Genomic DNA, 27,711 nt, shown 5'->3' on the forward strand with positions numbered 1-27,711 from the left:
CTAAAACTATAAGACAGTGAGATAGTGGTTTGTGGAAAAAGCAGGTTTATTAGTGCAAAAGCTAAACGAGGCCAAGTCCAGGGTGAAGGTTGTTGTTGACTCAGCCTGGTGTCAGCTGGAATGAAGGACCTGTGGTCGCGTTCCTTCCTGCAGCGTGGATGCAGCAGTCTGCTGCTGAAGGAGCTGCTTAGGTCTGAGACAGTCTGATGCAGTGGGTTGATGTCAGCTTGGCTAACGTCCTCCTCTCACCCACCTCCTCCATGGAGTCCAGAGAGCAGTCCAGGACAGAGCCGGCCCGTCTGACCAGCTTGTTGAGTCTCTTCCTGTCCCTCTCTGAGCTGCCACTGCTCCAGGATGGCAGAAGCCGCCACATAGAGAGTCATAGAAAGTCCTGAGCAGTGTCCTGCAACACCCAGAGGCCTCAGTCGTCTCAGCTGGTGGAGACGACTCTGGTCCTTCTGTTTGTGTTGTGTGTCCAGTCCAGTTTATTGTTGAGGTGAACACCCAGGTGCTTGTATGTATGTTTGGAGATGTTGCACTGCTTTGGAGTCACGGTAAGAACTCTTTGTTGGGAGGATGCGTCTGCTCTGGCTGAGTGATGAGTGTCAGGTGTGATGATGGGAGTTTTATGTGAATACTTTCAGGACCAAGTGTTTCTAATGGTTGTTTGCTTTCTAATTTCCGACTGTCATCTGGCTGCTGTATTTCCTAGCCAAGCTACCATCCCATGACTATATTACAACGGTAATATTTAGGCTACACACAGCAGTTATCATTCTATATAGTAATAGCACAGAATTGTATGACTAGTAGTATATAGGAAATTAGAGGGGAAGAGCTCTGTGCCAGAGAAAAGAAAGTGGAGGATGCGAGAGAGGAGAGAGAAGAAAGAAGGAGGACATGTGTTTGGTGCATCGTCCCCCAGCAGCCTAGGCCTATAGCAGCATAACTAAGGGATGGTTTAGTCCAGCCCTAACTATAAGCCTGATCAAAAAGGAAAGTCTTAAGCCTGACCTTAAAAATAGAGAGAGTGTCTGCCTCCCGAACCCAAACTGGGAGCTGGTTCCACAGGAGAGGAGCCTGATAGCTGAAAGCTCTACCTCCCATTCTACTTTTTGAAATTCTAGGAACCACAAGTAGGCCTGCACTTTGAGACCGAAGTCCTGTCAGTGCTCTTGCTGCAGCGTTTTGAATCAATTGGAGGCTTTTTAAAGAGATATTTGGAGCCAGACAGTAATGAATTACAATAATCCAGTCTGGACGACACAAATGCATGAACTAGTTTTTCAGCATCACTCTGAGACAGGATGTTCCTAATTTTGACGATATTACGCAGGTGAAAGAAGGCAGTCCTGGTCACTTGCTTTATGTGACATTTAAAGGACATATCCTCATCAAATATAACACCAAGGTTTTTTACAGTAGTACTGGAGGCCAAGGTAATGCCATCCAAAGACACCATGTGATTAGATAATGAATCTCTGAGATGCTTAGGACCAAATACAATAACTTCTGTTTTGTCTGAGTTTAAGAGTAGGAAATTACAGGTCATCCAAGCCTTTATGTCTTTAAGGCATGCTTGGAGTTAAACCAACTGATTAGTTTCATCTGGTTTCATAGATAAATATAGCTGGGTGTCATCTGCATAGCAATGAAAGTTTATGCCATGTTTTCTAATAATCTTGCCTAATGGCAACATGTATAACGTGAAGAGTATTGGTCCTAGCACAGAACCCTGAGGAACTCCATAACTTACTTTTGTATAAGTAGAGGAATCATTATTGACATGAACAAACTGGAATCTGTCAGATAGATAGGATTCAAACCAGTCTAATGCAGTTCCTTTAATATTGATCTCACTTTCAAGTCTCTGTAGTAAAATATTATGATCAATAGTGTCAAATGCAGCACTAAGATCTAGCAGAACAAGTATAGAGACAAGTCCACTGTCTGAAGCCATGAGGAGATCATTGGTAACTTTAACCAGAGCTGTTTCTGTACTATGATGAACTCTAAAACCTGACTGAAACTCTTCAAACAGACCATTCTTGTTTAAATGGTCACACAACTGATTAGCAACAACTTTTTCTAGAATTTTGGAAATAAAAGGAAGGTTGGAGATTGGCCTATAGTTGGCTAAAACATCTGGATCTAGAGTGGCTTTCTTGAGTAAGGGCTTAATTACAGCAATCTTAAAAGACTGAGGCACATATCCTGTTAATAAAGATAAATTTATCTGGTTCAATATAGAGGTGTTAATTAATGGAAAAACTTTTTTGAGCAATTTAGTTGGGATTGGATCTAGAAGACAGGTTGATGGTTTAGATGCTGTAATTGTTGAAGAGAGCTCAAGAAGATCTACTGGGGAGAAGGATTCCAGATGTTGATAAGGTCTTACAAAAGTTTCTAATGTCACTGTACTTACATCTTTGACAGCTGGAGGAAGGATGCCTTGAATATTTTCTCTAATGCCAACAATTGTATTAGTAAAGAAGCTGATGAAGTCATTACTACTGAGGGCTAAAGGAATAGATGGCTAATGATAAATAATATGCTGTTCTAATATTACTGAGAGCTTTTTTATAAGTTGTTAAACTATCTTTCCAGGCTATGCGAGCTTCTTCAGAATTAGTAGAATGCCAAATTCTTTCTAGCTTTCAGACTGTCTGCTTTGAACTGATCAGCTGTGAATTATACCAGGGAGCTAGCCTCCTCCTATTTATGACCTTCTTTATCAGAGGAGAAACTAAGTTTAAAGTTGAACTAAGCGATGCTGCAGAGCCATCGACAAAATAATCTATTAGTGCGGGAGTTAAATTGTGGTTGCTGTCGTCCACATCATTGACACATGGCACTGAGGTAAATAAAGAAGGAATTAATTCTTTATATCTAGTTACAGCATTGTCAGATTAACATCTACTGTAATGAAATGTCTTTTTTCAGTTGTAAATTCAAAAGTTATGAGGAAATGATCGGACAAGAAGATGGTTATGAGTAAATACTATTAAACCTTCAGTTTCTATGTTAGGACCAGATCTAAGGTGTGATTAAAACAGGGAGTTGATCCATTTACATTCTGGGAAAAGCCAGATGATGTAAATGAGGAGCTAAGGCTGTCACTGACAACATCAACATGGATGTTAAAGTCACCTACTATAATGACTTGATCTGTTCTAAGAACTAAATCGGGGTTAATAAAATCGTCCATATTCCTAGAGATGAGAGCAGCACCTGCTAAAGTGGGGTGGACGCCATCTCTCCTAATCAGACCAGGCTTTCCCCAGAAACTGTGCCAACTATCAGTGAAGGCCACGTGGTTTGCTGGACACCACCTAGATAACCAGTGATGGAATGACGACGTACGACTAAACATGTCATCATTGGTCAGGTTGGGCAGGGGACCAGAGAAAACACCGATTCCACATTAAGTTTGGTGACCTCCGATTGACGTAACCGGGTGTCGTTACTGCCGACGTGAATAACAATTTTACCATATTTAACCTTAGCTTTAGCTTTAGCTTTAGCCTTAGCCTTAGCCTTAGCCAGCAGTTTCAGATAAGATTTGGTGTCGCCCGCTCTGGCCCCTGGAATGCATCTAACTATGGTCTTCACTATCTTCACGTTCCGCAAAATAGAGTCACCAATCTCCAGAGTTGGTTTCTCAGCGGGCGTGTCGCTGAGTGGGGAAAACCATTTGTCATGTGTGTGTTATATATATTGTTGATAAGAGCAGAACTCCATCTATCAGATGCTGTTTACTTGTTTGAATGCTTCATTTCCACTTTAAGGTTCTCCAGGTGAATAATCATCAGAAACAAAACTGAAACAAACTTGTTGTGTTTCTAGAAGACGTTCAGCTCTAATGACCGGTGGGGAGTTTAGGTTTTTATCAGGACGTCATGTGACCTTCAGGTGGACTCCACCCTTAGACATTCCTGATGAAAACCTTAACTTCCCACGGTCATTAGAGCCGAACGCTTGGAGGAAAATGAATGAATGAAATAGTGAAACTTTAAAACCTGTGTACATAAGTTGTGAATCAGTTGTGACTGTTATCTCAGGGTTTAACCTCTAACCTGTCACAGAAACACAGACTTTGTTCAGATTTTCTGGCCGATCATAGCGAAACTAAATGTCTCCGGACTCAGTCTGGAGACATTTAGCTGGAAACTAATAAATTTTACTTTCACCACATTAACCTGCTACGTTTTGAAAATGTGTCTCTTTCTGCACATTTCAGTCCAACGTAAATTTAAAATCAGAGGCTCCACCTCCCGTATTCATGGGCTTCTATTCCAGCTGATATTACTAGGTCCTTTTCTTCTTCTAATAATAATATATTTAGTTTTGAGGTTATCACTTTATTTTTTTAAGGCAGACCCGGAGGAGAATTTTGATTAGAATAACTTCTACTTCTTTACATTTATCAGCTCTGACTCCAATAAAGTTTATTAAGTTTTAACTGATCTTAAATAAACTGAATGTCCTGCCCTGGAGGAAGGGGTTTTCTTATCTTCCCTGTATGCTCCTGGGTCTGTCATAAACCTAAACCATGTCCCTGTAGGGTCAAGACTACTTCTGCTGTTTTAATGGTGGGTGGCTAGAGTCAGAACTAAGAAGAAGGAAGAAGAGACTTAGACTTAGATAAACTTTATTCATCCACAAGGGACTGTGCTTGGTCACAGTAGCAGAGTTGCACATAAAAAAATAAAATAAATACTCTTAAGAACCACAGATAAAATAAAGATTAAATAAAATAAAGAGGTGAGAGTTGAAGAGGAAAGAAGAAGACAGAAGAAGAACCAGAAGAAGAGAAAGAAGGAGAGAGGGAGAGGGAGAGAGAAAAGAAGAAGACAGGAGAAGAAGAATTAGACAAAATGAGACAGAAGAAGAAGAGGAAGAAGAAGAAGAAGAGGAATTAGACAGAAAAAGAAGAAGCCAGAAAGATTTATTGGCCTGAATCCAGTCGACTGTAGGAGAAAACAAGGAAGACCAACTTTCCTTAATTACAAATGAAAGTGGTATCAGTCAGCAGTGGTTTTTTTGTGGTGTGGCGGTAATCCACCCTGAGGTCCTGTTCCACATCAGTGTTATGAAAGCCTTAATTGAAGGCGTGGGTTTGATTCCTAGTGTTTCATGCGAGCACAGCGGGACGTTGTCGTGTTTGTGCTTGTGTGGGAGGCAGAGTGTTGTAAACATATTCCTCTGCTATAAGCCCCTCTATGTTTCCTAACTCATTTGCATGTCGGTGTGTTGTGTATTCCACCACCGTGCATTTCAGGGGGAAGACCGTCGCAGCGGCGCGTGGGTGATGGAGTGGGTGGACGGCCGCAGGAAAAACATCTCTTATTTATTAGTTGGTTTTGTGACAGACAGAGAGGAAGAACAGTAAAAGGGCAGGGAAGAACAGTCGGAGTGTGTGAGGCTGTTTACATATGTGTGGGTGGGTATATGGGACGGTGGGATTGCACGTGGAAACTATCCAGGAAAACCAGTTCAGTTGTTCTGTCCGTGAGATACTTCCCTCCAAGGACTGATGTAATGCGATATAGGATGCTGTACTTCCTGATTTCTGCTCTAACATTTATAGAGACACGCTAAAGAACAATGAGGGCACAGGTGAAGACGGAAAAACACCTTCACAAGACTTCACAAGAAAAAAGCCACGACTGACGGTATCATGAACATGTCAACACGCCTGGTCCTGAGACAATATGTCATCAACCAGAGCCATTGATGCGTGAGGGACTCAAACCAGTTTGTAACTGCTACAGGAAACCCACACGATGGGAAGCTGTTGTTGTGTGTGCCAGCGTTACAATGGAAGTGACTACATGGAAACATTCAGTAGAAAGAGGGATGTCCCGATCAAGTTCTTTTACCCTCTGACCCGGTCTTGTCTTCCTTGTCTTCTCCTAGAGTGGACTGGATTCAGTCCAATAAATCTTTCTGTCAAAGTTAATGTAGTGTGGAGAGGGTAGCTGGTACCTTGTGTTCTCTACTCCAGAAATGTTCTGGTCATCCAACGCTGAAAAGCGTTAACATCCGTCCTGATCTGGTCTCTAGTGTCCAGGTTAAACAGGTCCAGGTGTGAACACTGATCTGGTCTCTAGTGTCCAGGTGTGAACACTGATCTGGTCTCTAGAGTCCAGGTTAAACAGGTCCAGGTGTGAACTGGTTTCTAGTAAAAAGGAGATAAGGTGTTCTCCAGGAATTAGCTGGTTATTTAGAGCGGCAAGGTGTATGGGGTGTGTCCCCGTTACAGCAGAAACCCTCATACATGCCTTCATCACATCTAGGCTCGACTACTGCAATGCTCTACTGTGCGACATCCCGGCTAAAACCCTAAACAGGCTGCAGTATGTCCAAAACTCCGCTGCAAGGCTACTCACCCGCACCAGGTCCTGGGATCACATTACTCCCATCCTCCAGCACCTGCATTGGCTTCCTGTCCACTACCGCATTCAATACAAAATCCTTCTCTTAGTCTACAAATCCCTACACAATCTGGCCCCATCTTACCTATCAGATCTCCTTACCCCATACTTGCAATCCCGCACCCTCCGCTCTACAGACGCATGTCTTTTAACAGTCCCCACAACGCGTCTTCGCTCCATGGGTGACAGGGCCTTCAGTGTGGCAGGTCCTAAACTGTGGAATGACCTGCCACTCGTGATGCGCCAAAATACATGTATGTCCACTTTTAAAACTCAATTAAAAACATATCTTTTTAGCTTAGCTTACCTGTCAGCCCCCTGATCTCTACTTACACCGCCTCTTTTATTTTATTTATTTTCCCTGTTTTTATCTGTCCTCGCTTTGTGCTCAGTGTACTGTTGTGTGTGTCTGGGGGTGTTTTTGTGTCTGGGGGTGTTTTGTGTTTTGTGTTCCTTGCCTATACCTACTTTGTACAGTGTCCTTGGGTACCTTGAAAGGCGCTTCTTTAAATAAAATGTATTATTATTATTATTATTAAAAGACACTGAGGCAGATGTCCAGTTTAGTGGTGGATTTATTCGACTGTGGTTCTTCTATCATTTACACACAATAAACCCAGGACATATAGGTGAATGTTGGGAAGACAGGTAAAGGGAAAATCACAAGCTATCCACTGCTGTCTCCGGAGGAAAACAAACTTTCACAGCTACGGCATCTCACACACAGGTGTGGTGCGTTAAATAACGTCGGAACGGCTATGGTGCGTTCACGAGCGTCGGACATATGAAAACTCACCAAAAAACACAATATAATTGAACAGTATTCAGTTGAAAACACCTAAACAACATGGGCTTTCTAACATCTAGTGTCCAGATTAAACCGGTCCAGGTGTGAACACTGATCTGGTCTCTAGTGTCCAGATTAAACAGGTCCAGGTGTGAACACTGATCTGGTCTCTAGTGTCCAGGTTAAACAGGTCCAGGTGTGAACACTGATCTGGTCTCTAGTGTCCAGATTAAACCGGTCCAGGTGTGAACACTGATCTGGTCTCTAGTGTCCAGGTTAAACAGGTCCAGGTGTGAACACTGATCTGGTCTCTAGTGTCCAGGTTAAACAGGTCCAGGTGTGAACACTGATCTGGTGTCAGTCCACATGTGGAGGTGGTCTGGGACACATGTGACCTCCTTCCTTTGGTAGTGTGAACACACAGTGAGTCCTGGGTCACATTAAAGACCACCTACTCAACAGGGCAACAGGGAAGAGGAGTTTAACTCATTCATTCAACCACTAGTAGAAATGATCACATGAATCAGTGATGTCTGTTCATTAGTAATGAGAGCCTTTTAAAAGATTCTGGTCTTGGAGCTGAGAACCAAACTAAACCAGAAACTAATCTGAACTAGAATCAACTCAGGAAATCAACCTTCCCTCTTCCTTCCCTGTTCCTTTCTTTCCTCCTTTCTTTCCTTCCTTCCTTCCGTTCTGATCCAACAGTAGCTGGTATTAATGGTTGGTCAGAGTCTCCACTACTATTTATTTCCTCACAGATTTTTGCTGGAACATAATCAGTTGCCAGCAGAGAGACTCCAGAGCAACATGGAGTTGAATTAGTTTAAATGTCTCTGATTGGTTAACCCAGGGCGTTACCAGACCCTGGTTCTGATAAAAACCAGATACGACAGGTATCTGACTTTTACTGAGACCCGCTGAACAGTCATGTGTTTTATCTTGATAACATTCATTTGTTAGTTTTCCGTTACGGTTTCTCGTTAGTTAAAGTTTGACCGTGCTGCTAACCCAGTTATCTGTGTTTATCCTTTTACTGCTCTGACCTCTGGCTCACTTTTATTTCACTGAATAATCAAACGAGCTGCTGTTGTGTGTCTGGTCTCCTCCAGGCGAACCGTCAGTGGGAGTGTCAGTGGAAGTGGCAGCAGTTTTACTGGTTCTAGCTCCAGATCCAGGTCCTCGTCCAACTCCCTGTCACGCTCACGCTCAGGATCCAGGAAGTCCAGGTACCCGTCCACACCCCGTCCCTCTAATTCATTCTAACTGAATGGCTTCATTTATTAGGATTTATTAGAGTTGATTAAATATTGTTGTTGATGGAACATAATGTCGCTCTACGCTCCCTGGCCACATCATTAGGTACACTAGTGTCAGCAGTCCTGCTCTAAGTCTGGTCTCCATGAAGGTTCTGCGTCTCAGCTTTAGTTTCTAAGAACTGAGATAGATGTTGATTCAACTGAGTTTTCATTGTTTCACTGACGCAACGGTGACAACAGCTGCTGCAATAACAACAACCACGAAGCTGCTGCACCCTGTCAGCGCCTCTCCCGGCGCCACCCAGAGTGTCAGCTGTCCCAGTAGCTCTCTGGTTATTTCTTACTTGTTCTTATCATATTTATTAAACCTAACACGCACTGTGTAGGACCAGATCTCCCATGGCATAAATAAAGTATCTACTAATCTACTGTGTGTTTGTCTAACTGACACACGTTCCTAATATTTTGACATAGCAGTCAGTGGGCTAGGCTAAATAACAGAAACACTTTAGAGTTTAATTCAGTCCAGGTTAACAGCTCCACAACCTCCATCCTCCACAATCACCTCAACATTAGAACCGTCTCTTTTAGGTTTATATGTCTTTAGAATAATAAAACAACTAAATGTCTCATTTACTCTTCAGATAAAACACATATTTTTTTGTATTAAGTGTAAAATCTCATCTTTTATTGCTTCTGCATTCAAGTTACAGTAGAATCAACATCTCTGAGTGATTAGAAACTAGAGCTGAACCAGAACCTTCATGGAGACTAGATCTGGAGCAGGACTGTTATAAAACTTAAATTAGCTCCGGACACACCGCGGCTACAGATGAAGATGATATGCTTTTAATTTACTTCCTGTTTGTCTTTCCACGTGTGCTCAGCATAAAACCGTGTGTCATCTGGACTTTTATTGACGCTACATAAATAAATAAAAGTGAAATAAATTGAATTACGTGTCACATTCAGTCATTACTCAACTAATGTTGGTTCATCTCTTGCTTTCATGTGCCGTCTGTGTTTGGAACTCCTCCAGGAAATCCAGGTATGTTGTTACTCTTGCTTTGTGTTGACGTGTTGACTCACGTTCAGACTCGTTGACGCAGGTTCAGACTCGTTGACGCAGGTTCAGACTCGTTGACGCAGGTTCAGACTCGATGCTTCCTTGTCTCGTCTCAGGTCTCTGAGCGTGAGCAGCGTGTCCTCGGTGTCCTCGGCGTCGTCCAGCAGCAGCTCTGTGCGCAGCGCCGACTCAGAGGACATGTACGCCGACCTGGCCAGCCCCGTGTCCTCCGCCAGCTCCCGGTCGCCCACGCCCAACCACCCCCGCAAGGACCGAGGGCCCCCCCGAGACCGGCCCCCACACCCAAGAGACAAGAACAGGGGTTAGTGCTGGACGCTGAGTCCTGATGCTGCAGGGACGCTGGACACAGTAGCTTAATATACACTCACTGTCCACTTCATTAGGTACACTAGTGAACACATTCTAATATAAAACACATTATTTAGATCAGACTGACCTCACTAGTGTACCTAATGAAGTGGCCAGGGAGTGAAATGATGAACCCAACTACCTCCCAGCGTCCTGGGCCCGTGTTCCTAAAGATTCCTAGAATCCTCTCAGAGAGCTCCTATCTCAGTCTAAACGTTCCTAGCTAGGAGTCTTAGCTTAGGAGTGATTCCAGAAAATTCTCAGAGAACTCTGAGCAAGGAATGGACAGAAACTCTGATCTTAGTGAGGAGGTGTGGTTGACCCCGTTGCTAGGTATGAGTCATCATTTCTAGAGGTGTGATTGGTTGATCCTAGAAGCTAGATAAAAATACACTTTTGGTGATAATTGGCCTAGAATAGACGTCACATCAATAGACTTAATAACAGAATCTAATCTCTATGAAGACTGTGGAATTATAAATAATACTTTACATAAAAATAAATAAATAGTAAGCTATACTTTAAAAAAATGATCCTATAAAATGTGTGATTAAACTCAGGCCACTACCACAGTATTCACAGGCTGATAGTTCTATTTATCTGCTTCCATTCATTTACCACACTGGTAACTTTTTGCACTTCACCCATCTGGTATTAACAAGAGTAAAGTGGCTCAGCTTTCATCAGTTTCTGTGATTGATAACCGGCCTAGAAGAAGCAGCGTTGGTTGGTGTTCAAATCTAACACAAACTGAACAGCAGTGGAGAAGAAATGAAGCAGGAAACCCAACTGGACAGAGGAACAGTGTTTGCTTCTGGATCAACTGGTCAATGAGAATAAAAGTGTTTAGAGACGTAGATTTGGCTCCAAGTCATCACTGTTGCATTGCTGCATTTTTCCTGTTGCTAAATACCTCAGTGTTGTGTTGACTTTCATTTCCAGTGATACAGTTGTCCCTCGCTATAACACGGTTCACCTTTCGCGGCCTCGCGGATTTTTTTAGTGCAATTTTGCATGTTTTTTTTTTATTTATTTTATTTATTTTTTTACAGCGCATTGTTTTCTGCGTCCTGATTGGCTAAGGGACTGTAGACCATTGTCAATCAGTCTCCTCCGTACGGTGTCTCTTGTACAGTACAGAATGCGTTCAGCTTGCCAGATTTACATACACAGTATCTTTGATCGCTGGCAGTGGGACTGAAGTGCGGTATGTTTGTAAGTTATTGAGAAAAGTGTATAAAGTGTGTAGTGAGGGGTTTTGCAACCGTAAAACATTTATAATCATTGTAAAAAATAAAGCTGACTACTTCGCTGATTTAGCCTATTGCGGGTTATTTTTAGAACGTAACTCCCGCGATAAACGAGGGACTACTGTATTGCGATTGTAACAAGCTTGATTGTCATTCAGTGTTTGGAGAATATCTCTCCTGTCTCTTCTTTCAGACATTTTCTCCTCTGCTTAAGAAATTCCTAAGCCTCCTAAAAGTCCTCCTCCCTGCTCTTAGCAGATCTCACCTTAGGAGTACTCTTAAGAGCTAAGATTCTTTAGGAATAGCTTTTATCTTTACTAGTAGCTACTCCTAACTTTGAGAGGGAAACGTCATGATTCTAAGAATTTTCTTAGAATTTGGCCACTAGGAGCAACTCTTAGCGCTAAGAATCTTTAGGAATACGGGCCCTGGAGTTCAAGTTAACGTCTGAACTATTTACATTTTATTAAAACCAATTAAAGAATGGACGTTTCCAGTAACGTAGGAGTTTTGAAGACACCGTCTGCACTCTGGCCACTTCATTAGGTACACTAGTGAAACCAGTCCTGCTCTAAATTTAGTCTCATGAAGGTTCTGGTGTTCAACTTTAAGCTAAGATAAGACTTCATTCATCCCTGTGGGGAAGTTAGGGAAGTTTAGTTTCTAGTAACTGAGAGAGATGTTAGTTGGAGAACGTTGCCATGACTTGAGGAGATGATACGTATTTTAGAACAAGCTGTAAAGTCTCTAACTTACTGAGAGCAAAGAAAAGAGAAAATACAACTTAAATTTACACTCACTGGCCAGTTTATTAGGTACAATAGTAGGTATTCAGCATTAGTTTCAAATAACAGAGATATGATGATTTAGCTGATTTATTGATTTGGAAGATCTGATAACAATTCATAAAATCCAGACAGATTTCTTTCTTTTTTGTTATCTGCCTTTTCCTGAATCCTCTCGTTAGAAGTCTCGATCCTGCTTTTCACGTCAAATGCCACAGGACAGTGAGAACACTGGATGTGGATCTAAATGTAAAACTAGAGGAAAACGATTGTGGAGATGCCACAGATCTCTTGGAAATATTTCACAGTTACGTCCTTTTGAACTGAAATGAAATCGATTCATGAATTCAGATTAAATTCAGATGTTTTATACCAACACATGTTCCTGTTATTTGTAAATCCACCTCAGAAGAAATCAGATTTTACACGTATCCCTGCAAATTATTATAGAAAATGAATATTTGATCTCAATTCAGTTGTTATTCTTTATCATATTTTCTACATTGACATTAAACTGTGAAGGAACATGCAGAACTATTTAGTAAATAAAGAATCTGTTTGATTCTTCACCAAACCTATTTAATTAGATTTTATTCAGGTTGACAGTAATGCTGTAAAACGTTTCCTGAACGTCTCTCCTCGTCACAGAACGACCGTCAAAGAAAGATGAGCCCTTCAGGGAGGACCGCAGGAAGATGGACCAGTCTGGCGCCCCCCCGAGAGGAGGCAACCCCATGCCCAGATCAGGACCTGGTAACCGGGGCGGCCACCCTCTGCACCCTCCACCCTCCGGCACCATGGGCCCTCCAGGCAGCTATGGAGCCTCCGGTTCCCACAAAGACATCAAGCTGACCCTCCTCAACAAGGTAACGACCCTTGAACTGACCACAAGACACGAGACGAACAAAAACGTCCCAGATAGGAGACACCAGAGGGTCTGACGTATGGGCTGAGACTAGTGAATGTAATAAAACTGGAACTTGACATTTAGAACGAGGCCTGTCCATCACTCCTGTGGGTTCACAGTCAAAGCAGCTCACGTGGCAGATTGTTATTAGTCATTGTCTGAATTTAGGGAAAGGCCCAGGTGTCTTTACTCACATGTAAACGGCATGTTTATACAGAATCAGCTGTGGACAGGTGGTGGCTGAATATTTAGAGTTAGGGATGTCCAGATCAGGAGCCATGTCTGATCTTTGTAGTTATTTGTTTCAGGTCTGTCATAAACCAAATCCAAACCAAACCACATCCCTGTAGCGTCAGAACTTCTTCTTCTATTTTAATGGTGGTTGGCTAGCTAGCATCAAAGCTGCTAAAAGTCAGAGAATAATAATGACTAGCATCACTGAAAGTTGAAGGTTAAAGGTGAGGTTAATGTTGACTTAATGACAGGCCAGTGGTGGTGATAACTGATAACTGGTGACGCTGAAGGCAGAGCTGACAGTGATACTAATGGTAAACAAAGGCAACGCTGCTCATGGTAATACTTGAAACTTGTTGAGGGAGGGCAATTAAATTTTGGAATAAAGCTTTTTGGTTTCTTTAATGTCATGACTTTATTATTTATTTATTTTTATTCTTATTTCGTTTTCAGCAGCAGGCAGACAAAGGCAACAGGAAGAGATACCTGCCGTCGGACAAAGACCGGCCCGGTTCCCCTCTCAGTAAGAGGATGGCCATGTCTCCAGACAGAGGTGAGAGATGAGCTGACAGCGTCGTCTGTTTTAGCCTCTTTGAGCTCAATGTTTCGTTTTAAGAAATCTGAATTCATTCATACAACAACGACAAAACATCCCCTGAATGTGATTCAATGCTGCTGTCTCTCAGGTCGTGATAAAAGGATGCCCGGCCGACCCCCGCTGTCCCCTCGCATGGACCGACCCAGAGGCCAAGGGCCCCGACCCATGCCCCCCCAGGGAGACAGGTTGGTGATTTTTTTATTATTTTTGTCCTTGATTGCAGCTGGAAGTATGGAAATACCTCATGGTGTTGACTTTAGCCCAAACACATGAGGGTTTTCAGAGAGTGAAGTTTATCTGACCACAAGAGATTTGGGCAAAATGAGGAAGATGCCACAGAAGTGGAAGCATACAGATATTAAACCATGTTCACGTGTCGTAACAATCACCAGCTCCTGCACAAAATCCCCAGCGTGAAAACAACAGGACAGATGAGCAGGAACAAAGAGTCCCTTTAAAGGGTCAAGAAGAAGAACAAGAAGCTTTATTGTCACTGTACAAGAACACAATGAAATTTAGTTTGGCAGCTTCTCTTGTAGCAGCTACTCGTCACAGGCATAGAAAAAATAAAGGTGATATAAGTCATAAATATTAAGGTGCAGTAAAAATATTATATATAAATAGTCTCTATTAAAACTAGTGCAAAGATGCAGTAGTCCATTTAGTTACCTGGGAGATAGTAGAGTGTGTGTGTGTGTGTGTGTGTGTGGGTGTGTGGGTGTGTGAACACTGATCTGGTCTCTAGTGTCCAGGTGTGAACACTGATCTGGTCTCTAGTGTCCAGGTTAAACAGGTCCAGGTGTGAACACTGATCTGGACTCTAGTGTCCAGGTGTCCAGGTGTCCAGGTGTGAACACTGATCTGGTCTCTAGAGTCCAGGTTAAACAGGTCCAGGTGTGAACACTGATCTGGACTCTAGTGTCCAGGTGTCCAGGTGTCCAGGTGTGAACACTGATCTGGTCTCTAGAGTCCAGGTTAAACAGGTCCAGGTGTGAACACTGATCTGGACTCTAGTGTCCAGGTTAAACAGGACCAGGTGTGAACACTGATCTGGTCTCTAGTGTCCAGGTTAAACAGGTCCAGGTGTGAACACTGATCTGGACTCTAGTGTCCAGGTTAAACAGGACCAGGTGTGAACACTGATCTGGTCTCTAGAGTCCAGGTTAAACAGGTCCAGGTGTGAACACTGATCTGGTCTCTATTGTCCAGGTGAAACAGGTCCAGGTGTGAACACTGATCTGGTCTCTAGTGTCCAGGTTAAACAGGTCCAGGTGTGAACACTGATCTGGTCTCTAGTGTCCAGGTTAAACAGGACCAGGTGTGAACACTGATCTGGTCTCTAGAGTCCAGGTTAAACAGGTCCAGGTGTGAACACTGATCTGGTCTCTAGTGTCCAGGTTCAACAGGTCCAGGTGTGAACACTGATCTGGTCTCTAGTGTCCAGGTGAAACAGTCAGACCATTGCGTATCACAAGGGAAGTAAATATGTGTGTGTTAGTTTGAGTCTCGGTCTCTAGGGGCAGGAATCATAAACAGGAAGTGAGGTCACTGTGTTTTATTTGTGACTGTCACTGTGAATTTGTCACTTCTTTGACTTTCCGTTGTACTCAGGTCATCTTATATTATCTTTGTTCAGATCACTGTGGAGACAATCCTCTGAGGGCGTCAACGTGTACATTATTTTTGGGGGGTTTTTTGTAGTAGAACTAGTTTGTGCGTGTCAACCTGTTTTTATTTCGGTGTTTACTGCCTGTTCACGTTAGAGCTCATCAACAGCTGGAAACTCAGCAGCTGTGAGGGAGGTTGATCAGATATCTACAACTGTTCTCCTTCTGTCTGACAGCTGATCTCTAGTGGAAGTTCCAGGCTCTCAGTTTACTGTACACCCCCTGGCCACTTCATTAGGTACACTAGTGAAGTCATTCAAGCTGGTGATTCACCTGGATCATGTGGAGGACTGATAAAAATACAAGTTAGATAAAAAGATTATTAAATATAGACAGCCTGGCCAAAAATAGAAAGGTAGGAGCCTCCTGTTGGATAATTACTGCATGGGTGATTATCTTTCAGCTGGCAACAAGTTATTTAAGCCCAACTGATGCAATGAGTAGCTTCTCATTTCTTCAACGACCATGTCTAAAGACACATCCTGTGGTCGTGGAAAAGATGTTAGTCTGTTTGAGAAGTGATCTACCTGCATATATATCTATATAGAGACATAGACATGTATACATATACCCTTATTGCTACTGCGTTAAAAGCTCTGTCCATCTTTGTTTTTATTTTTATTAAGAAGCATTGGTTCACTGCTCCTCTAGACGTAGAGCTCTGTCCCTTTGAGAAAGACGCTGGTCTGCTGAACTGAGGGCACGTTGCAGTAAAAACAAAGAGATGAACGTTTGTCTTGCTGTTAGTTTTGGATGTTCAACAGATAAATGATTAGACCAACATCTAAAACATTGTTTTACATGGTTCATGTTCTACCGGTCGATCACGGTTGACGTAATGAGTCAAACTTTAATCTTTTCTTTCTGTCTCTCAGGAAGCGTCCTCTGTCTCCGCCCCTCAAGTCGTCCGGTAAAGGCCCCATGGCTCCGTCTGGTAAGCCGGCCCCCCCGGGCTCCGCTCCGGCCGCCGGCTCCGGGTCGGGCTCCGGTAAACCCAGCAACACGCTGTCCCGCCGCGAGGAGCTGCTGAAACAGCTGAAGGCCGTGGAGGACGCCATCGCCAGGAAACGAGCAAAGATCCCCGGCAAGTAGCTGAGGAGGTCTGTCTGCCTGCACGGCCTCGTCGGCCGGGGCGGAGTGGGGCGGGGCGGGGGTCCTGGGACAGAGCGTCTGTGTCCCCGCCCTCCACAACGGACATGTAAAAAATGTTGTCTGGTTCGTGTATAAACGCTGTAGTGTGAGTTAACGGGAAGAGGCCGCCACAAAAAAACAAAACCATCGATGAAGGTCCACTCTGCTCCGATGTTTGTTCGCTTCCACCTGACCCGACTTCTTTGTGCCCCTTGGCGGTGGCAGGGGGGGGGGCGTTGGGGTCATGGGGCGAGGTAGGCAGCAGAGAGAGAGACGAGGCGTCTTCCCCGTGTGATGAAAGCAGATTTATACTCTGATCATGCTTCTGTCTTCTTCTGTCTTTTTATCGTCTTCTCACGCTGTAAAGATCCACAGGTTCATCCTCTCATCGATCCTCTGGTCTGGTCCGGTCTAGTCCGGTCTGGTCCGGTCTGGTCCGGTCTGGTCTGGTCTAGTCCGGTCTGGTCCGGTCCAGTCTGGTCTGGTCTGGTCTGGTCCGGTCCGGTCCAGTCCGGTCTGGTCTGGTCCGGTCCGGTCCAGTCCGGTCTGGTCTGGTCCGGTCCGGTCCGGTCCGGTCCGGTCTGGTCTGGTCCGGTCTGGTCCGGTCTGGTCTGGTCCACAGCCGTTCCTTGTACAATAACAGTCCTCAGATCCTGGTTTGGTTCTAGACAGCAGTGACGTGAAGTATTGGTTTTTGTTTTTTTTATTTTTAAATCTTCTACATTTTGTTTTCTTCTTAGCTCTTCAGTGATAAGCCGATGTTTTTATTTCTGTCACACTTTTAGTTGGAGGAGTGTGAGGAGGTGCTGCGGGGACATTTAGAGACATGTGTCTTTGCTTTTGTGACAAAAAGCCTTCGAAATAAACTATTTTGATAAAGAGGAGGTCTGGTGTGTGTGTCCTCTGTCCTGTAAATAATTCTCCTGTCCACTGATCAGCCCTGGAGTCTTTTCTCGTTGCGTCAGCCGCTGATGAAACGTTTGTTCCACTTCATCAGACGCCGTCACTTCCTCTTGGCCAGGTCAAACGTGCACAAGTCTCATCCATCAGTTAATAAGTTATGCTGCTATAGGCCGAGGCTGCTGGGACGAGGACAAGTCGCTTCATGTAGTCGACCCAAGGTGCCCCCTTACAAGTAAAACCAATGATGCTCCGTGTAATACAATAACAATGAAGCTCCAAACTAAAGCCAGAATAAGAAAATAGAAGTCAGAGAGTAAGACACACAAGGAGAACAGAGATGGTGAGAGGGAAACCAGACCGAACTAAAAGAACTTGAGAAAAGATTTAAAACAGTTGATGGTGGAGCAGCACTGGTCCCCTTTAGGTTTAAGACCAGAGTTACAGACTGAGAGGATGACCTTAGTGACCTGGGGGCAGAATGTGGGATTAGCTTACCTTGTTTAGGGCTTTAAAAACAAATCAAAATCAGTTCTTCACAGGGAGCTAATGCCGTCGGACAGAACAGGAGTGATGTGGTTGTTTCTTTAATAATCTCACAGCTGCATTCTGCTCTGGTTGCAGTCATCAGACCATGAATAACTGTCTCCAGGTCCTTCACACATATAAACAACTTTAATGTGGGGATGACTCTGAGACGATAAAAACTTCCTTTCACCACACAACTGAAGAAAACGCCAAGATTCTTAACGTCTGGGCCCAATGAGACGTTTAAATTACTGACAGAGCTGGGAGGAGGGTCACCAACCGTCCCTTGAAAAATGGAATCGTCCCGTATTTAGAAACAAAAGTACGTATTGAGCTGAAACGGGACGCACTTTGTCCCGTAGTACCATTAGAATCAAAAATAGTTTATAAAATGTCAGTGTAATGAATGAACAACAGGACGTCTCCTGCTCTGTGACCAGTCAGCTGACAGCAGGAATCACACTGTCAGCTGATTGGTCGAGGGACTGTCGCTTGTGCTACCAGAAGTCAACAACAGCTTATCCTCAAGATATTTATTTTATTCTGTTCATTTTGTTGTTTTGTATTAAAAATAAATTGTTGTCGTGTTTATATCATTCAGAAATATTAATTAATTCAGGGTTAAGTCGAATAGTTCAAAAATCATTTCACACCTGGGTCGGGTCGGCCGGCCCTGACAATGAGGTGTCCCTTAGTTATTATTCAGGGAGACGGTAACCAGCTGGGGGGGGGGCGGGGCAAATAAACTGACCTCAGTCATGTCGTCATTTAACTGAAGCATTAAGACAATCAGAGAGGGTCAGACGTGAGCTGCTTTCACTGATATCTGATGTTATATTTGTTAAAGGTGGAGCCGAGGGGAAACATTTATAAGGAAAAAAGAAGAGGCTCTAAAGTTGACCCCTGAGGGACACCGCATCTGATGGTTTCCCATGATGCACCTATCCTCCTGATTACTTCTCTCTTACTCCTCATGCATTCATGTGCTACTAGCGTTTAGCTCGTTATTAGCCAAGATGATTAACAGACCCCCTCTGCTACTGATCACAATCCCAGGAGATCAGCTGACTTGATGATCATTTAATTATTTAAGACGAGGTGCAGTAGAAATTTGTTTAGTTAATGACCTCAAGGTTTCCTCTTCTCCCTTCAAAGGGGAGTTCATCTTAGTTCTTACTCTGGAGGCTTCAGGTTCTGGGTTCTGTGAAGTCTGGAGACCAGAAATATGGTTCAGTTCCCTCCGCCAACGAAGTCTGAAGACTCAGGTCTGTTCTCCCACGGTCTACGCTGTAGGAGGTCACACCAACGTTGTGGTTCACTGATGATTGTTGGACTTTATGCAGGTCATGATGTAAATTACAAGCCAAGATAAGGAGTTCAGATTTTTATCAGGAATATCTGAGGGTGGAGTCCACCTGGAGGTCACATGACTAGAGTCTGACCTGGTCCTCACCTGGACCTGTCTCCAGTGTTCAGACGGTTGTCGTTATGTTTATGAGTTGTTGTGTTGCTGCTTTGCTTTAATTATGTCTAGTAGCTGTGTGCCGTGCCCAGGAGGTGATTGGTGGGAAGGTCCCGGCCCTGGCTCGTCAACAAGTCACAGAGTTACCTGTGTATCAGAGACCAAGATGGCAGGCCGGTGCTGGCAGCAGGTGTTCCTCATGCCCCCCAACTGACCACAGTGTCTGGGTTCTAATCCAGGCTGACTGGTTCCTTTCTGTGTGTAGTTTGCATGTTCTCCCTGTGTCTGCGTGGGTTCTCTCCAGGTTCTCCAGCTTCCTCCCACCGTCCAAAGACATGCTGGTTAGGTTCATTGGTGATTCTAAATTGGCCGTAGGTGTGAGTGTCTCTCTGTGTTAACCCTGTGATAGACTGGAGACCTGTCCAGGGTGGACCCCCCCTCTAGACCAATGACAGCTGGGATAGACTGGAGACCTGTCCAGGGTGGACCCCCCCTCTAGACCAATGACAGCTGGGATAGGCTCCAGCAGACCCCGCGGCCCTTAACAGAAGATGAATGAATGAATGAATGGCTAGGGGGGAGGGGCCTAATCATGTTGTGTCCTAGACATCCCTAGATGGGGCATAGCATGAATTGCAATTAAAACTTGAATCAACCAAATAGTAACGGTGAAAGGTCGTCTACCTGATTAATAAAACATGTAATCATCTGCAAACGATTACACTTTTACTGCCAAACAGTCGCTGGTTTAGATTTCAGAGTTTAAGAAGTCTCTCTGGTCCAGGAAGTAGTGTCCATGGTGACCACTAGTCCAGGTCTCTCTGGTCCAGGCAGGGATTAAATGAAGACTAACAACTCCTCAAGTCCTCAAACCCCAGATCATGTCGCAAGACCAACATACTCCAACTCCTGGCCTACAAGTCCCAACTGAAGATGTTCAAGTCCCCAAACCAGATCTCAAGTCAAGACCAACACATGTGAGGTCCAGACTCGAATGAAGGCCTACTCAAGAAAACAGGTCCCAAATCAAAGCCATCATCAGATCCTGGATCCCGTCACAAAACCAATATATTCCAAATCAAGACCAACACATGCTGAGTCCAGTCTTAGATGAAGACCACATCAAGACGACATCGTCCCAGGTCAAGTCCTCCTTGAAGACCAACTTGACCTGCAAGTCTCTAGTCAAGTCTAACACGTGGTCGCTCCAGGTTTGAATGAATCCAGACTAACAGTCCCAGACTATATCACTAAACCAATGCATCCCAGACCTTGTCCTGTTAGTCCCAGACCAGTCATGATCCTTTAATGATGAGGCTTCATGTTCCTTCATTAGGATCAGACCTGACTCTGAAACGTGTCTAGAAACCAAACCAGGACCTGGACAACTGAGCACGTCTCAGAGCTGAACCTGACATTTATGTTTTGAGAACCTTTTGCTTTAGTTTTAAAAAGCTACTGAACCAGTTTAACTTCATATTTATGGTTCATTAATAACGGAGTGAGCGTTGTTGTTCTATCAACAGGAACGAGCAGATTGTCTTTCAGCTAAAGGTTAAAAACTTTCTGCGTCTCCAGGTCAGATGTTCTTCCTCTTCAGTCTTCCTCTTTCCTTTTTTTTTTCTGCCACTCTTCATCTTCTTCGTTGACTCATGTGTTTCTTGGGGAAGTGCTTTTCTTTTGGTCAGTCTTGAGCCAATAAAGGAACTTGATCAGACTTCTGCTAAAGCAAAGCAAACGCCGTCTGACTGGATTCAGACGCTTTTAAAGAACGAGTTCATGAAGAGACGACGAGTCCATCATCAGCGTGGTGAGAATATGTGACACCTGCAGGCCAGCACAAGTGTTTTGCATTCAGGAATTCCTCTCAGAGTTCCCTCCAATCACGCGCCCTTTACCTGAACCTCATATTTGCTTATTTTTCCATAACTTGTCGTGAGTTGAATAACCTGTCCTGAGAGAGCAGAGACATCATTTCCACTGGAGACCAAACGGCCAGGTTTTTAAATCCGTCATGTGACTCCTCAGGTTTTAGTGCGGTGGACGGAGGACTGCAGCATTACGTCACATCCAACCACAGCCACTCTGACGGCGTCCTGTTAGGACTCTACAGGTGTGTTTGACCTTTAACTTCATGTTTGGACATTTCAGGCTGTGACGGCGTCCTCAGCTGCAGTTCCTCTCTTTGTCACAGGACGAGCTCTTTAATTTAGAAATGTGATTATTACTGAGGCGACTGACATCTGCTTAGAAAGTTCCAACTTCTCTCTTAAAACACGGCGTCAGCGTCAGAGGGACAGGAGGTCACATTTCAGTAAAACACAGAGGAACTCAACACACTCTAATTACATTATGTCCAGAGTCTGGTCCGACCAGCGCGTCACAAATCAAGTCCCAGGTCTACGAGTCCAAAGTCATGTCGCAAGACCAACATATAACAACCTGCAGCCTGGACGTCCCAACTCATCAAATCCTAAATCATCTTCCAAGAAGAAAAGATTCCAAGTCAAGGCCTGAAAGTCCCAACTCAAGATGTGCAAGTCTCAAATCAAGTTCAAGTCCAGACCAACACGTCCTGGGTCAGGTCCTGAGTGAAGACCAGACACAGACCTGGAAGTCCCAGATGACGTCCAGACTCACGTCCCATGTTAAAATCAATGAGTGTTTAGTCCGAACAAGTTCTAAGTCAGTAAACCGTGGCTCACAGGTCACAGGTCAAAGGTCACAGGTCAACAGCAATCAAGACCTGCAAGCTGTAAATCCAGTCCTGACTCAAGTCCAAGTCCTAGAGTCCTCGTTGGTGTTATATTTACAGTCACATGTGTCTGTTGTCATTTCTCTGAACCAGTTTGTTCCTAAACCTCAGAGAACCAGAGTCCGGGGCGAGTCCATCCGGGCTGAGGCAGAACTCTTTCAGTTTTCATGTGATGTGGATCAAACCGGGACAGAGACTCCACTGAACTGAAGACAGACCGGTGGAAAGTTAACTGTGAATGTCCCTAAAAAGCCTGTGTTGATAAGAGGACATTCCCCTCCGCTGATAGATGACCATCCCATCGAACAAAATGTCCCAGTCTGCTCAGGCCCTGTGACGACGGGATCCCTGCCAGCGGTGGTACTTTCTGTAGCAGCTGGTTAATCTACAATCACGTTAAAATGTGGACATACCGTCCTCCGTCCTCTGTCTTCACTTTATAGTGACTGCACATTTTTGTCCTTTGGGTGTGACGACGGCCGACCGACCGACAGTAAGAGTCACACGGTGTTGGTTTAATATGATTAGGATTTAAACGGTTGGATGATTAGAACATGAGTCAGTGGACGCTTTCGTTTACAACACAAATATTACATCAGTGAGCTGAACCTCTACAGTTACTAGTTAACATCAAGGTCAGACAGAGGACAGATGAGAGCAAAGACTTAGACTTCTTTAATGTCCATAAAACCAACACTGCATCATTCCAGCATCAGAACCTCATCCCTCCATCAAACATGGGGGTGCTAATGTCCTGGTTTGGGCCTGTTCTGCTGCATCTGGACCAGGACGGCTTGTCCTCATTGATGGACCAATGAATTGTGAATTCTACCAGTGAACTCTAAAAGAAAATGTCAGGACATCTGTCCATGAGCTGAATGTGAAGAGAAACTGGGTCATGCAGCAAGACAACGAGAACCAAGAACACAAGTGGTTCTACAAAAGAACGGTTAAAGAAGAACAAGATGAATGTTTAGGAACGGCCAAGTCAAAGTCCTGACCTTAATCCAATAGAAATGTTGTGGAAGGACCTGAAGCAAGCAGTTGATGTGAGGAAACCCACCAACATCTCAGAACTGAAGTGGTTCTGTTCTGAGGAATGGGCTAAAATTCCTCCAAGCTGCTGTAGACCACTGATCAGCTGTTACCAGAAACATCTAGTGACAAGGAGGTCACAGCAGATACTGGACACAAGGAGGACATGATATGTAATATTGGCTCACTTTAATGAGTAAACAAATAAAGAAGTGTAATCCTTCTGTTTCCTGTGTGTCATGAGTCCAGAGGAGGAGGTGCAGGTGGATGGATGGGTCAGCACAGTGTTTTGTTATTTGCTGCTCAGCGTGCTGCAGTCATCGTGAACACAGTCAGAAAAACAAAAAACATTGGAAGTTTTCTCAGTGAAGCTGGAGGTAAAACTCCTGGAGGAAAAAAGGAAGCATGGAATCCACCAAGCACGTGGCTGGCTGCCGCTTACCGTGGCTGAACAACAGTAAGGCCAAGAGGAAGCGAACAGCGAGGAGGAGGAGGAGCAACGCTGCAGGTGAACTCCAGGTGTTTAAACTCACCTGCTTTCTGTTCAGCCTTAAAGTCACATGTTCTATTTTGTTTCATTGACGTTTTCCTCCACAGTCTCCTGAAACACATCTGGAAATCCAGATGCAGAAGATGTTTGTGAGCTCTTTTTTAAAAAAAAGCTTTTTTTTTTTTTTTTTTTGCAAACAGCTGATTTCCAGTTCTTCCTGTTTTAATGTCGACCTGCTTCCCCTTTAATGTCGCCTCATTGTTTCAGCCTGACTGTGTTTTCATCTTTCTTTTCATTTTCTCTTCTCTGTCAATAAATAGGATGACATAGTGGTGCCACCCCCCCCCCCCCCCCCCCATGAGAAGATGAAGAAGATGGAAATAAATATCAGCTCTGTGTGAATACGATGTGTCAATGTTTATTTTATTTTGAAACGTTATTAAATTATATTGTTATATTTTTACTTATTGTGTTAACTTTACTATTTTAATTATTTTTTTATTATTTTTATTTTTCATTTATTTTATCTTAGTTTTTAGTTTATTTTTATTGATTATTTTTATTTTTTATTGATTTATCTTAATAGCTTTTAGTTTATTATTATTGATTATTTTGATTTTTCATTTATTTTATCTTAATAGTTTTTAGTTTGTTTTTATTGATTATTTTATTTTTTATTTTATTTTATCTTAATAGCTTTTAGTTTATTATTATTGATTATTTTTATTTTTTATTTTATTTTATCTTAATAGTTTTTAGTTTATTTTTATTGATTATTTTATTTTTTATTTTATTTTATCTTAATAGTTTTTAGTTTATTTTTATTGATTATTTTTATTTTTCATTTATTTTATCTTAATAGTTTTTATTTTATTTTTATTGATTATTTTTATTTTTCATTTATTTTATCTTAATAGTTTTTAGTTTATTTTTATTGATTATTTTATTTTTTATTTTATTTTATCTTAATAGTTTTTAGTTTATTTTTATTGATTATTTTTATTTTTCATTTATTTTATCTTAATAGTTTTTAGTTTATTTTTATTGATTATTTTTATTTTTCATTTATTTTATCTTAATAGTTTTTATTTTATTTTTATTGATTATTTTTATTTTTCATTTATTTTATCTTAATAGTTTTTAGTTTATTTTTATTGATTATTTTATTTTTTATTTTATTTTATCTTAATAGTTTTTAGTTTATTTTTATTGATTATTTTTATTTTTCATTTATTTTATCTTAATAGTTTTTAGTTTATTTTTATTGATTATTTTTATTTTTCATTTATTTTATCTTAATAGTTTTTATTTTATTTTTGTTGATTATTTTTATTCTTCATTTATTTGCTGTGATTTGATTTTGTCCAGTCAATTGTCTCCTGTTGTATTGTGTGTTGTGTGTTTTGTTGTTGCCTCATTGTTTCGCTGTGACTTTCAGTAAATGATCGTGTGACCTGAGTGGGAACAGAATTAACAATGATGTCTTTCATCATCAGTCGTAACAACAGCTGTCATCAGAGCAGAGCAGAGCTGTAGGAGCCTGCAGGCAGCAGATCTGACTGATACAACCATCAGGGCTATTTTAGGATCCAGTGAGTTGACCTCTGACCTCTGTGGAAACTCTGACTCCTCAGCTCTGAGTCACAGATGAAGAAAAAGAAAAAGAATGTTATTAGTTCTAATGTTTATGTTTGTTCAAGATAAATGGAAACAAACACACATAGAAGCTCTTTGTTTTTATTTATGGAAACTAAATAAATAAACAAATGTGTGTGTGTGTGTGTGTGTGTGTGTGTGTGTGTGTGTGTGTGTGTGTGTGTGTGTGTGTGTCTACATAAATAAATAAATAAATAAATGTAGTTGTGTCTAAATAACAAAGTAAAAAAATAATTATAGTTGTGTCTCACAGTGAATAGATAAATGAATAAATAAATAACTCTAATATTTTTAGTTTCCTGATTAATTAATAAACAAACATGTCCAGCTGTTTCCAGCTGTGTCGCCACAGACACTGTTTGTTTGTGTTTCCTCAGCAGCAGCTGATTCAGCCACAGAGACACCAACACTTCCTCTATCTGCTCTGACACCATTCATCATGAACACACAAACACAGATACATTCATTCAGCTTGAAATGATTTTAATTTACCTTCAAAAATAATAGAAACGTAATTTATTGGAGAAAGAAAGAAGTGTCTGTTCTTTCTCTGAGTCCTGACTCCTCAGCTCCTCCCTGCAGCGCCCCCTGCTGGAGACACATACAAACTATGAAGTCTGTTAAAGCTCAAAATATGGAGAATTAGAAGATGAAGCATTAATGAAAGTCTATCCTTTATTAATAATAATAATAAGATTAAGAGTATTATTATTAATATTATTATTATTATTGTTGTTGTTGTTGTTAATAATGATGATCAGAAGAAGGAATCATATTCTAATGCATTTAATTGAATAAATCATTCATTTTAAGGGCCTTTTTAAATCTATGTGTTTTCATTTTATCTTTACTTATTTGTATTTAGAGTCACGTGCTGCAGGTGAAGGTGTGTTTGTGTTTTTTTCCTTTGGCTCCACATCTTCTTCTTCTTCTTCTTCTTCTTCTTCTTCTTCTTCTGTACAGTTAAACTTTTTCCTGTTGTGATTATTGTGTGTGTGGGGGGGGGGGGGGGTAGTGGGCTGAGTCTCCGTCTCCGTAAACTCTCTTTACCTGCTACACTTTCACTGAGGGAAGAGGAAGTCGAGCAGCGTTTCCATTTCCTCATGTCTCGGTTTTTCCCACCTGCTCTGCTCAGAGCGGATAAATAGAGGAGGTGTCAGCTGATGGACACCACAACTCAGCGACTCCTCTACACGCCTCCTGCCTCCTGCCTCCTGCCTTCACACGTTCACACGTTCACAGAGACGCAGAGGATGGACATGAAGCAGGTGAGTGACCCGGACCCGGGACCTCCGCTCGGACCTTCAGCGCTGCGCTCTCCTCCATCACTCACCTCCTCTTTCTCCTCCTCCTCCTCCTCCTCCTCAGATTCTCCTCTTTGTATTACTCCTCGTCCCGGTCTGGACGTGTCAGGTCCAGCGCTGCCACAGTGAGACTGCGCTGAGGAAGGTGGCCCAGAGGAAGCTGGAGGGCCGGTTCCGACAGCCCCCCGAGCCTTCGCCTACGTCGGCCCCGGGATCACCGCGGATCTGCCCGGTGGATCTGTACCGGCACCAGGGGAAGGAGATCAGCGACAGGTCTCTGTCTCCGTGGAGATGGGTGTAAGTGTCAATCAAAAGCTTCAGATCAATGAGAGACGGATCAGCTGATCAGATGTAAACAGGTTGAGAGGAAAGAGACAGAAAATACAAGATGAAGCTTCATGTTCATCAGTTCACAGAGAAATGAATCCATTCATTATCTGTCACATGTGACAAGAGCAGAGAATGAATGAATGAATGAATGAAAGAAAGGATGGATGGATGGATGGATGGATGGATGGATGGATGGATGGATGAAAGGATGGATGGCACTGAGTCTTCAGATGATTAATGATTTCACTAAATGATAATAAAATGACCAGAGACAGGCTGATCAGCTGATCAGCTGATGAAATGACATTTATTAGAAAATATACAAAAAGTAGAATGAGAGGATGAAATCACATCTAAATAAATACACGTGAGAGTTGACTCTGGTCTCAGGGACACACATGAACACATGGACATTTGATTTTGATTTTGATTTTATTTGGATCCCCATTAGCTGATGCAGAAAACATCAGCTACTCTTCCTGGGGTCCACACACAACATATAACAGACAAGAAATCAACATACAAGACAATAGATATAAAAAGGAAAAGAGTAAATGCTTTTCCTGGGGTCCACACACTAAAACAAACAAGAAATCACAACAACAATAGATAGGATGACAGAAAGAAAAAAAAAAGAACATGTGAGTAAATAAAAATTCAATTTAGTAGTACATACTAGGATTTAGTGCAATCAGCTGTAAGGTGTCGCTTTACTTGTTTTTTGAAACTAACAGATGACTAACACATGAACAGATGAAGAC

At 42.6% G+C, this 27,711-nt stretch overlaps 1 protein-coding gene across 5 annotated transcripts in view; it reads left to right on the plus strand.

Moving 5' to 3' along the window:
• The window catches only part of zc3h18 (zinc finger CCCH-type containing 18), a 47,555-nt gene extending 30,181 nt beyond the window's left edge, over positions 1-17,374 (plus strand). For 3 of the 5 annotated variants that reach the window (XM_084554947.1, XM_084554946.1, XM_084554948.1), the window contains exons 14-20: positions 8,337-8,453; positions 9,523-9,531; positions 9,666-9,871; positions 12,602-12,819; positions 13,548-13,647; positions 13,781-13,877; positions 16,235-17,374. In XM_084554947.1, coding sequence (XP_084411073.1) covers positions 8,337-8,453; positions 9,523-9,531; positions 9,666-9,871; positions 12,602-12,819; positions 13,548-13,647; positions 13,781-13,877; positions 16,235-16,451 — 964 coding nt within the window. In that variant the 3' untranslated portion in view covers positions 16,452-17,374. The remainder of the gene's footprint in view (positions 1-8,336; positions 8,454-9,522; positions 9,532-9,665; positions 9,872-12,601; positions 12,820-13,547; positions 13,648-13,780; positions 13,878-16,234) is intronic. The other 2 variants (XM_084554949.1, XM_084554950.1) reach the window with 1 other exon arrangement.
• Positions 17,375-27,711: the final 10,337 nt, after the last annotated feature.

Source organism: Chelon labrosus, assembly GCF_963514085.1.
Source record: "Chelon labrosus genome assembly, chromosome: 11".
Classification (NCBI taxonomy): Eukaryota; Metazoa; Chordata; class Actinopteri; order Mugiliformes; family Mugilidae; genus Chelon; species Chelon labrosus.